Source organism: Bidens hawaiensis, unplaced genomic scaffold, assembly GCF_021521415.1.
Source record: "Bidens hawaiensis isolate Kalapana, Puna unplaced genomic scaffold, B.hawaiensis_p1.1 tig00015811_1, whole genome shotgun sequence".
Lineage (NCBI taxonomy): Eukaryota > Viridiplantae > Streptophyta > Magnoliopsida > Asterales > Asteraceae > Bidens > Bidens hawaiensis.
The window spans coordinates 365,005-376,519 of record NW_027492412.1 but is presented as its reverse complement, the minus strand read 5'-3'; the positions used below and the strand labels follow the sequence as shown (position 1 = coordinate 376,519).

At 39.5% G+C, this 11,515-nt stretch overlaps 1 protein-coding gene across 1 annotated transcript; it reads left to right on the top strand.

The window, feature by feature from the left end:
• Nucleotides 1–1,508: 1,508 nt before the first annotated feature.
• LOC143549825 (protein ENHANCED DISEASE RESISTANCE 2-like) lies at nt 1,509–4,767 on the top strand. The gene is made up of 9 exons (XM_077040621.1): nt 1,509–1,543; nt 1,671–1,722; nt 2,302–2,432; nt 2,572–2,673; nt 3,377–3,439; nt 3,764–3,907; nt 4,155–4,250; nt 4,490–4,591; nt 4,664–4,767. Exons 2-9 carry the CDS (start codon nt 1,680–1,682, stop codon nt 4,754–4,756), a joined length of 774 nt encoding a protein of 257 aa, XP_076896736.1. The 5' UTR covers nt 1,509–1,543; nt 1,671–1,679; the 3' UTR covers nt 4,757–4,767.
• The last annotated feature ends 6,748 nt before the right edge of the window (nt 4,768–11,515 follow it).

Here is an 11,515-nt window from a genome sequence, read left to right as displayed (position 1 = left end):
GTCGCAAACAGTGACTGCAGTTTGTAGTTCGTCTACAAATATTACTTTCGATGGGATTCGAGATCTGATTCTGGGAGAAGATTCAAGACGCAGAAGTTCAGGTGAATCATCAGGCAATATGCTAGTCACAGAAGGTAGAGGTAGGGGAAAACAGCGAGGCAGTGGGAGCAGGAAGAGGAGTCAGTCTAAGACTCGTAAGGATATTGAATGTTGGGGTTGTAAAGAGAAAGGACACTTCAGGAATCAGTGTCCGAATGGTAAGAAAGAGGTGAACGTTACAGAAGACGACACAGATGACGGGTCAGTAGTGATGAGGCTTTGGTTTGTAGTGTTGAGAGTAGCGTTGATGCTTGGGTGATGGATTCTGGTGCATCGTTTCATGCCACTCACTGTAGTGAAACGATGAAGAATCTTAAATTTGGGGATTTTGGAAAGGTTCGACTAGCGAATGATGATATTTTAGAGGTTACGGGTATGGGAGACGTTGATTTGATAACTTCAGCCGGGTACTTCTTGGACTTTGAAAGACGTGAGGGTTATTCCAAGTTTGAAGAAACGTTTGATATCAGTTGGGCAGTTGGATGACCAAGGGCACGATGTTAGTTCGGGAATGGGCAGTGGAAAGTAGTCAAAGGGAATCTCGTTGTTGCTCGTGGCAAGAAAATGGGTTCGTTGTATATGGTCGATATGTCACCGAAAGGAGTGGATCCAGTTTTGGTGAAAGACAAAGTCCGGTTCACAGAATCTCGTGGGCAGAAGAAGGTTCGTTTTGCAAGTAACAAACCCAGAGCCAAAGTGAAGATTCAGGATGAACGAGCTAGGAAGGTTAAATCAGTTGGGGGACATCGTGACAGTGGGAGCACAGGTCGTGTTTCAGTTACAGTTCCAGGTCGACAGTGGATTAAGAAAACCAGTATTCCAGCTGTAAAAGTCTCTCCAATGAATTACTTGCTGAATATGGAGAGTGTTTGTTCTCAGGTTATCTCAGGATCCGTAGTTCATTACAGTGGGAGCCGGTAGGGACAGAGAACGGGTCAGGGGCAGTTTCAGCCGTGACTGACGTGTTGGAGCTCCGGGGAGCTTCAACGGGCCTTCAGGTTAATTGATGAGAAGGCGGTGGCAACTAGAAGAAGTTTAATGTTCAGATTACAGAAGTACAATCAGGAGTGCAGACGAGAGTACTCAAGGCCTCCGAGTGGGAGATTGTTGGGTTCGTAGGCCTTGTTGGCCCGGTTTATTATATGATGTCAAAAGAGGAGACGGGTGTGGGCGGTCGGGCCCAAGCCCGGCCCGGTTTAGATTTCTTGCATAATAATTTACTAACCCTAGTTCAGTCTCTATATAAACAACATTATGTACTTGTAATATTGGTCACTCAATAAAGATATACCTAGTTGCCACCCGTGGACGTAGGTCAGTTTAGACCGAACCACGTTAAATCCTCGTGTTCGTTTATTGCTTTCGTGTCGTGTTCGGTTTCGTGTGTGCGTTTAATCCTAACAATGATGATACTATTTACGACGACACGCAACATGACAGCAAGGTTTTGTTTTCTTCATTTATACTACTTCATCAACTTGTGTTATTTGTACTTCTCATTAATGCAAATTTCTTTATATTTAGTTTCAGATGAATAAATTGTTGTAATTCTACTCATTTAATTTTACTAGGATGAGAGTATGATATCAACGGATTCCTGCTTGAATCAACAAACGAGCCCAGGTGTCTGCTTTTAGTTTTTGTGCATGTTGTGAATGGGTCAAAGGAGTCAATGTGGTTGTATTTTATCTCAAACGGGTCAAATGCGCGCACATCACATGATGTGGTGATGGGATCACATGGCTGCAGTTGATGAAATGTGGTTCCATGATGCATCTATGATGCTTGATCCGGTCTGGTGTGGCGCGTTATGCAGTTGACCTGCATTTGCATTAATCTGACCAGAGATGATGAGAATATCTCATATTTTTTGTGTTTAATAATTATCAAGTTAATATATTATCTATATATATTTTTTTAGTTTTTTTTAATAACGAGCGCCTTCGCATACATGATGCGTGCTCCTCGTGCATCACACCGGTTTTTGGGTTCAAAATGCTGACGTCGCACCCTTATAAAACCATGTGGAAAGTCACCCGAAGTTTATTTTTAATGCATACAACGTCCTCAATCGTATTTACTCAAAGATTCTAAATCTTCTTTAATATATCGTGTTTGTAATCATAAACAACTTAGCTGCTTATCGCTTATAGAGTCACAGCTACAAGTTTAACTCTTATATATATTTTTTCGTGTGACTAGACCCCGGTTCTAGCCACTTTTGTGGTTCTATGTGTGAAGCAAAGAGTGAGACTGATACCAATTGTTGGATGTCTCCAAGTGGCGCGGGATTTATGATAAGAGGAAAGACGTACGTAAAAGATGGTACTAAGGTGATTTATTACCTAGTTTTTTTTTTGTTTTTAAGGGTGTTTGTATTTATGTTTTGAAACTTTTCTTGCGAACTGAATAATCGGGATCAGTAACGAGTTTTCTAGCAATAGTTATAACCATCATAATGCATACTTTCAGGTAGCCGGAGGGGATCCGTTTCTGAAACTTATAGCAGTTGATTGGTTCAAAACCAACAATCCAGCAAGTAAGGTGGCATTGCATCCCAAATGTCTTCTTCAGGTAATCATTTTGTATTAAAAATAATATTTCTAGAGTTGATGTCTTGGTAAGCATCTTCCTTGTGCTGCAACTATTTGTTATGATATAGGCATGGCAATTTGTTATGGGTCGGGTGAAGTTTTATCTCTAATGGGCCAAATAGGTTGAGCGGTCAAACATTAAGACGTCTGCTAAATTGTGCTTTAATCATACTACCTCTTAAATTGATTTAGTTTATAAAATTGTTATTATAATTATTGTTGTAATAGACACGTACTTTTCAGATAAATATTATAAGAGATTGGATAAAGTGCTTCTTGTCCCATTTTGAACTAATGCACATTCGTTATGTTTTAACGCATGATTAAAGTTTCTAGCAACAATATCTCTGTACGCATCTAGCTTATGCTGCAACTATTTGTTATGATATAGACATGACAATTTTGACGGGTCAAATCAGTTTAAGTGTTATCTCTAACGGGTCAAATGGGCTGAGCGGTCAAACTAGTTTGAGGTCTCTCAAGTTGTACTTTTTTAATGCATAGGACCTCCTAGTTGATTTGTTTTATGAATTTTGATTATTATTTTTATAGTCTCTTAGGTGTCCCTTCTTGTTAACCGGACCGGCCCGACACATTTAGAATCATATGAAAATTACCCATCATGTATGTTTTTTTTTTCCTACACTTGTATTGTTTTTCTTATCTATTGATATTTACACGAGTTCATTAACTTACGGTCGGAAGCTGGGAAAAAACTTCCATTTGTCCTAGTCATGAACCTGCAGGTAGTTTCTTAATCTTAAGCAATAAGGGTAAATTAAAATATTTGTTCTCTATGTATGGAGTAACTTGCAACCTTCATCTTTTAACTTCATTAAGTACCAAAAAACGACTCTAGAGTTCATAGGGTGTCACATTTTTCGTACTTTCCACAAACCGGTGTTAAAATTTGTTCAACTTTTTACAAAATGACCATTTTTTTCTTTACCGTTAACGGACAAAACGTGTAATTTTCACAATTATTTTCTATTTTTTTTCTTTCCTTTGCTGTTTTTTTCTTTTTCTTTTTATCAATTTTATATTATACAAAAGGAGTTCATAAATTTCAGGTGCCTGCTAAGCCTAACTACAGTCTGGTTCTCTACTATGCTTCCAATAAGCCGATTGCAAAGGACACCTTGTTAGGAAGGTTCATTGACGAAACCAACACTTTTCGTGATTCAAGATTCAAATTGATCCCGAGCATTGTCGAGGTACATATATTTATATTGTTATTATTTGTAGAGGTAGCAATTTCGACTTATTTACTTAAGATTAGTCATTTACTAACGAACGTAATGAGCATTCATGAACATAAATGAACGAATGAGATACTTGTTCAAGTTCGTTCGTTTAACGTAAATATATGTACATAAACAAAATTAAGGTTTACGAGACGTTCGGTTTGTTTTACTTTATGTATGACTTATATAAAATATTTATTAATAAGTTGTATAACAGGGATATTGGATGGTAAAACGAGCGGTTGGAACAAAAGCTTGCCTATTAGGGAAAGCTGTTACATGCAACTATCTAAGACAAGACAACTTCTTAGAGGTAAATACTCAAACGTGAAATGCCCAAAATACCCCTATTAATAATACTAAAATAGGAGATACTCTCTCATCTAAGGGGGGGTGTTTGGATGTGCGATTTGGAACTTTTTAGTTTTCAAAACGCACATCTAACTCCTTGAAGCGGTCAAATGGGAAAACTGTGTTGGCCATGCACTGTGGTTGACTTTTTATCAAAAATTATATTTATTTTTTTTTACATTTTGTTAAATTGTTGTATAGATTGATGTGGATATTGGTTCTTCATCTGTTGCAAGGAGTGTCATTGGTATCGTTCTTGGATATGTAACGAGCATCGTCGTGGATCTTGCCATTTTAATAGAGGTTAGCTAAAGTGACCAAAATACCCTTTTATATAACAGAATCTTGTGAATGTATGCTATCTATAACTTGCAGGGCAAGGAACCAGAAGAGCTTCCAGAGTACATTCTTGGAACCGTTCGGCTAAACCGAGTGAGGCCCGAGTCAGCGGTTCCTCTCGATGACTAAGCCAAATTACCTTATTACCCTTCACCTTGAAACAGTTAGGCCAAGTTAATTAACTCAACATTCAAGGAAAAGGAAAATGTGGGGTTTTTAAAGTTATGGTTTTCTGTGATATTATGTAATTATTTTTCTAATTGAATTATTGGAGATAATTGAAAAAGGAAATTTTGATCCACAAATCTTCTTTTTGGTTTCTTTACTTTATTTTTATTATTTATTTTTTTACCTAAAAAGAAGAGTTTGTGTTGATTTGTGCTCTTCTCCCAAAGCCCCACGGTGGGTGAATGTCATTTTCGATTTGTTATGGGAACACCTTTTATCAAGATTCTATAATATGTTTATGGTATTATATGGCCGTTAAAGTGACAATCATATCTTCAAATATTCTCTTATTAGCATAATTATGGAAGCCAAAGGATAAAGTTATATCATTGTCACACTTGCATGGTGTTAATGTGGTGTGCAAAGTTATGTATAGGGTTCTGGTCATGCAGAATAATTTTTGCAACTAAAAAGTGTTCAAAGTTAATGTGATAATTCATTTGTCAGATATCTCACATAATCCTCTCACACATGTGAGATTGTGGGTTCAATATTTACAAGTGCAAAGTAAATATGAAATTTTGTTGTTAGAAAAAAGGATATCTGGCATAATCATACATAAAGATATAAATAAATGTAGTTGATATGCGTGGGTTGTTATCAAAATCCACGTAGCTAGACTTGGATCATATTAACAGTGCTAGAAAGATTTCAAGGTTGATGCCTCTTTGTCCATCACTACATCCTTGACAATGAAGTCAATAATATTAAGGATATGTTTGGTTGGAAGTAATGGACTGAATGGAGAATGTAATGGGAGAAGGAATGGAATGGACAATGGAATGAAATGGATCATTATCATTCCTTTGTATTGTTTGGTTAACCTATGGGAATGAAATGAATTATTATTTATATTGTTTGGTATTCAAAAAAAATTGTATTATTGAAATAGAAATAATAAAAACACTCCTATCTCAATATAATTTTTTTTAACAAAAAATAAAAATAAAAAAAAAAAAACCCTTGCAATGGCGACGGTGGTGGTGTTAGCTCCGGCGACGAAAATGGTGGTAGCAGTGGCGACGGTGGTGGGGGTGGTGGTGGTGGTTAGGGGTGTTCAAAAGAATCCGAATCCGAAACCAAATCCTAAATATCCGAAAATCCGAATCCGAACTATCCGAAATTTCGGATATCCGACTTTTCGGATATCCAACGAAAATTCGGATTCGGATAGCAAATCTGGGAATTTTCGAATATCCGAACTATCCGATATATTTAATATAATATTTTTTTTAGTTTTATTTTATATATGCAACAAGTAATATATTAAGAAGATATGAAACTTCCAAATCCTAATTCCTAATTCTGAACGCCCCATCCATCTCTATGCTCTCACTCTCTCTATATATCGCAGTCCAGTACCACCACTCACTAGTCACCACCACCAGCCCGTCACCAACCACCAACTCCGGCGTCACCGGCCTCAGTCACATCAATCCAACCGTCCACCGCCGTCTAATGATTGTTGCTGCCCACAGCCATCTTATCACGTCGATCCAGATCTCAATTGCTGTTAGTTTGTTAGATTGTTAATGTTAGTTACAGATTTGTTCAAAGCTTGTTAGATTACATATTGTTATATGGTATTTTAGATTTTCAGTTATAGATTTTTTGGTTTGTATTTTGAACAATTTATGTTTAGTTTGTTGTATTGGAAGACTTAATTCTTGAAAAATTTTAACTTAAATTTTAAATAGTTTTTTTTTAAAGATTTTTGGATATCCGAATCACTATCTGATCAGATATCCGAATCACTGTCCGATATTCGAAATTATGGATTCGGATTCAGATAGTGAAATCCACTATCCGAAAGGACCGGATATCCGAAACTTTGAATATCCGGTTTTGAACACCCCTAGTGGTGGTAGCATTGGTAGTGATACCGATAGTAAGGTGGCGACAACGATAGTGGTGGTAGTGATGGTCGGGCGGCGGTGGTGGTTACGGCGGTGGTAAGGTGAAGGTGGCGGTGGTGGTGGTGGTCAGGCAGTGACAGTGGTGGTGGTAGTGATGGTCAGGCCACGACGGTGATAATGGTTGTGGTGGTGGCAGTGGTTACGGCGACGATAGTGGCAGCAGGTGGCGGCGGTTGCGCTAGTGGTGCGGTGGTGGTGGCGGAGGCGGTGGTGGTGGTGGTTGTTGTTGTTAGGTGGTGTGATGGTCGGGTATAAATCATGTATATATTTGTATTATTTGATAATTTTATTTAGTTTATTGTGTGAACAACAATACTTCAAGCGTGGTTTTGTGTATCAGGTCATTGATCATCAAAGATACTACTTGAAGACATTTACGAGCCTGCTTTGGAGTCGTAGAAAGATCACATTCGATGCATGCGTGATTCAGGGTTAAAGAATAATAATAATAATAATAATAATAAAATCGTAAAACAAGTTTAGATGTATCAGGTCAACTAATTAAGTAATAATATATGAACTCTTTGTGATGTAAATTAATATTAATTAATTAATAGTTTTCAATTTACTTTCTTGTGCATACGTACAGAAACCAAATTAGTATTTGCTTCAAATCTATAAAGAAGACTCGTTGATGGGCCGCGTATCATGGACCCATGAGGGGAAATTAAATGAAGAAAAAAGCCCACACCGATGGAAGTCACGGAGGAAAAATTAGGTCGAAGAGGCGTACGGCAGTTTGGAGAAGGTTGTTGGCACAAAGGACAGAATTAATTGTTTTGGAGGACACAAGAAAAACACAATACTTCACCATTTAATCCATATAGATGGCCTCCCAAATATCAAGTGAACACCAAATCATTACCATGAGCGGCTAGTCTCCTCGAGTCATACCCGGGATGTAAAGTATTGTACTTGTTCAGTTTTTCTCATGTTTAATAACTAAATATTTGTAATTATTGATTATCGATCTATGAACATTGATGTTTGGTATTATTGTGCACTCAGTCGGTTTAGGTTTATTTCGATCAGAACGATTAGTTTGCCAGTTGCCGTGATACATGTTCATAGGGTTATATTAATTAGTTTGGATGTGATAAAGCATACAATTGCACTTAGTTGAGTCACACTGGCAGGGACCGTTTGATAACCAGTGTCGTGTGTTAGCGATTGTTGATGCCTAAGGTTTAACTAGTTGATTAGCCAGATTCGATTATTAATATTTAATATGTTAAATGACATGAGATTGCTGTTTGTTACATGCTTGAACCCCGGGTGTGATTTGCTTTTGTGAATTATTTGAACTTTAAAATAATTTCTTGTTTGACATTAAAACTAAAACATTGCTAGTGTGATCAATACTCTTAATAGCTACTTCATAATTTTAGAAATTGATTACATGTTACACTGACCACATACTCTTCGTGGATACGATACCTGACTTACCCTAGCTACTTAGGTTAATTAGGTTTTTGCATGACTCGAATGACGGTCATCAAAATGGCGCCGTTGCCGGGGAGTTAGTGCGTTTAGTGTTTTTGTGTTAATTGATTTCTTAGTTTAATTTAGTTGTTATTTTTATTTTTATTTTTAGTTTAGTTTTATTTTCCCATTTTACGCGGGGTGTGTTATTTGTGCAGGTAATAGGCTTATGCACACCCGCCATTCAGGAAGAAATTCTCCACTTATTTACGAGCCAGAAATCGAATGGTTAGCTCGGCAAAACTGAGCTCAGATCAGACAGCCAGATATGGAAGGTCAGAACCAAAACCAAAATCAAGACCCACTACCTGAAATTAACATTTTCCAACCCGAACAGAATCCACCAAACAATGATCCACCACCACCAATAAACACCAATCAACAACCCCAAAATTCAGCCTGACACTCCAGAAACTAAAACCGAAACCATGACAGACCCGAGCCATCAGCCCCGAACAATACCCCTCGTCACCGACAGACGATTATTCAAGAGTTTGACCATGTCAGTATTCACACTGATGATGAAGAAGAGGGAGATGAGGAGGAATTTGGCCCGAGAAATGAAAATGCGGGTTTGCGTGTTGAAGAGGTTGAGGAACCGGTTAGGGTGAGAGGTAACAGGTGGAGGAACAGAAATCATGATCGAGGTGGTATAGGCAGGTATCGGGAGGAACAGAGACAACCGATTCAGGTTAATTAGGGAGGTTTTGAGGAACCGAGGGCTAGACAAAAGAATTACAAGCCTCCGGTTCAGGGTGTTAACAGTCGGTTCAAACCGGCTATTTCAGATGGTGCATCACCGATTGTCCCACAGGTGCGTGTTCAGGGACAACCGACATTTAAATCTCGTCCGTCCTACATCAACATAGTTCCTCATTTTCACGGACTGGGATCAGAAGACCCATATTCACACTTGTCAGATTTTTCAGCTATTTGCGGGTCTATTGGTGATGGTACTTATGATCAGGATCAGGTTCGGTTGCGGTTGTTCCAGTTTTCATTAAAAGACAAGGCAAAACACTTGTTCAACTCGCTACCGATGTACAGTATTGAGAGCTGGGCCGAGATGCAGCAAGTTTTTCTTAACGAGTATTATTCGCAGTCAAAGACTAACGAAGCCCTAATGGAGATTCAACATTTTGCACAGTCACCGGGTGAGTTATTTCATGAGGCATTTATTCGTTATAAGGATATGATCAGGAAATACCCGCACCACCAGATTGAGTTATGGGAGTTAGTGAAATGCTTCGTTGACGGGTTGACTTACGAGGATAGGAAGTATTTGAAGGCATCATGTAATGGTCAATTGTTAAACCAACCCGAGGAAGATGATTGGGATTTCTTTGAGTTTATGAGTGAGGATTCAAGTCAGAAGCAGCAGCTGAACGAAGACGAAAAGTCGGGGTCACCCGAACAGTTAAATCAGCCTCGAGCGAGTCAGACAGAATTGCAGTGTTGGAACGGGAACTCGCGGGTTATCGGAAAGAGAAAAAGAAGGAGGTTGGTAAAGTCGGGGTGAAATTCCCGGTTTGTTCAGATTGTGGTGGATTGGGGCATAAGGTTGAAGATTGCCCCAGGTTCGACGATGACGAGTATACCGATTAGGAGGAAGTCAGTTACGCGTACGGGGAGTCCAAGGGCCAAGGGTTCAATTCAAACACTATCACCCGGGCCTAAGGAATCACCCGAATTTCAAATACGGAAACGCGTTGAACCAGTCAAACCCGAATTTTCAGGGGTCCAGTCAGAACCGACAGCAGAGCAGCTACTGTCAGGGTGGTTCGAACAGTCAGTATAACAGAGATGGTTACCGGGGTAACAGTTCATCGGGTAATCAGAATCAGGACCAGCAGAAGGGTAGTTCGGGAAATTCAGACGAGTCGATACATTCAAAGTTAGATGCATTGTTGAAAGTCGTGACTGATAATCAGAAGGAAACGCAGAAACAGTTCGATTTGAGAGACAAGTCACCAGAAGCAATGTCAAAGCAGATTGGTCAGCTTGCAGCAGATATGGCAAAGTTGCAGAAAACCGCGGGTCAGTTACCGAGTGACACCACAGTGAACCCGCAGCACCTCAGTTCGAGTTCGAATTCGAAGAAGCACGTCAGTCAGGTAAGTATTTTAAGAAACGGGAAAAAGTATGATAATAAGGTTGGGGTCCACCATCTCCGGTTGATGGGGTGGTGGAAGATGTTGATGAGACAGTCGTCAGTGATGACGAGCCAGAACCGGTTATGATTGAAAATAATAAAAGCAAATTTAAAATAAACAAATCGGTTCTGAAGGATGGTAACAACAAGTCTAAGGACACGGGGAAGGCCAAAACCGTCCCCTATCCCAATGCCTTGTTGTCGTCATCAAAGGCGAAGATGGCATCTAAACGGGGCCCATAATAGGAGGAAATGTGGGAAATGTTTAGACAGGTTAAAATAAATATTTCTCTTTTAGATGCCATAAAACAAGTTCCCGCCTATGCAAAGTACTTGAAAGATTTGTGCACACAGAAACGGAACCGAAATATCCCTAAACAGATTGATTTAACAGATAACGTGAGTTCAATTCTTTCGGGTGCTCTTCCACCTAAGCTACAAGATCCGGGAACGCCCATTATATCCATTCAGGTGGGTGATTTCAAAATGACACAGGCACTCCTAGATCTTGGGGCTAGCATTAGCATCCTCCCGGGAAGTCTATACGATCAATATGACTTCGGTCCGCTTCGGGCAGCCGCTACTACGGTTGTTCTTGCGGACCAGATACCGAAACTTCCCCGGGGAATGTTACATGATCTGATTGTTAAGGTGGAAGATTTTTACTATCCAGTTGACTTTTTGGTTCTCGATTATGTTTCGGGTGAGAGAACCAAACAGCCCACGGTTATCCTCGGTAGGCCATTTTTGGCTACCGCAAATGCCAAAATCGATTGTCGAACCGGTACTGTAGACGTGGCATTTGGTAACCATAAGCTTACACTTAATGTTTTCACATATGTAAATAATTCTCCGGTCGATGATGAATGCTTTATGGCGGACATTATTGACAATTGCGTTCCGTTATACGACTTTGTCGTGGATCCGGACAGCACAACGGAGACGTGCTTTATGTTTGACAGGTTACAGGTGGAGACTGATAAGCAGCTGGAAGAGGAGGAGAAGAAGCTGGAGGTTGCAGCTTTACGGGGAGATCGACCCCCGTGGTCGGTTCAGGTGGAACCGCTTCCCAAGAAGATTGATACCGGGTTGAAACCATCGTTACTGGAG

Excerpts from the sequence above, each read along its gene's own strand:
- LOC143549825 (XM_077040621.1), top strand. The coding sequence starts at position 1,680 with ATGATATCAACGGATTCCTGCTTGAATCAACAAACGAGCCCAG. Across the intron at positions 2,433-2,571 it reads ACGTAAAAGATGGTACTAAG|GTAGCCGGAGGGGATCCGTT; the intron begins GTGATTTATTAC and ends GCATACTTTCAG. Across the intron at positions 4,592-4,663 it reads ATCTTGCCATTTTAATAGAG|GGCAAGGAACCAGAAGAGCT; the intron begins GTTAGCTAAAGT and ends TATAACTTGCAG.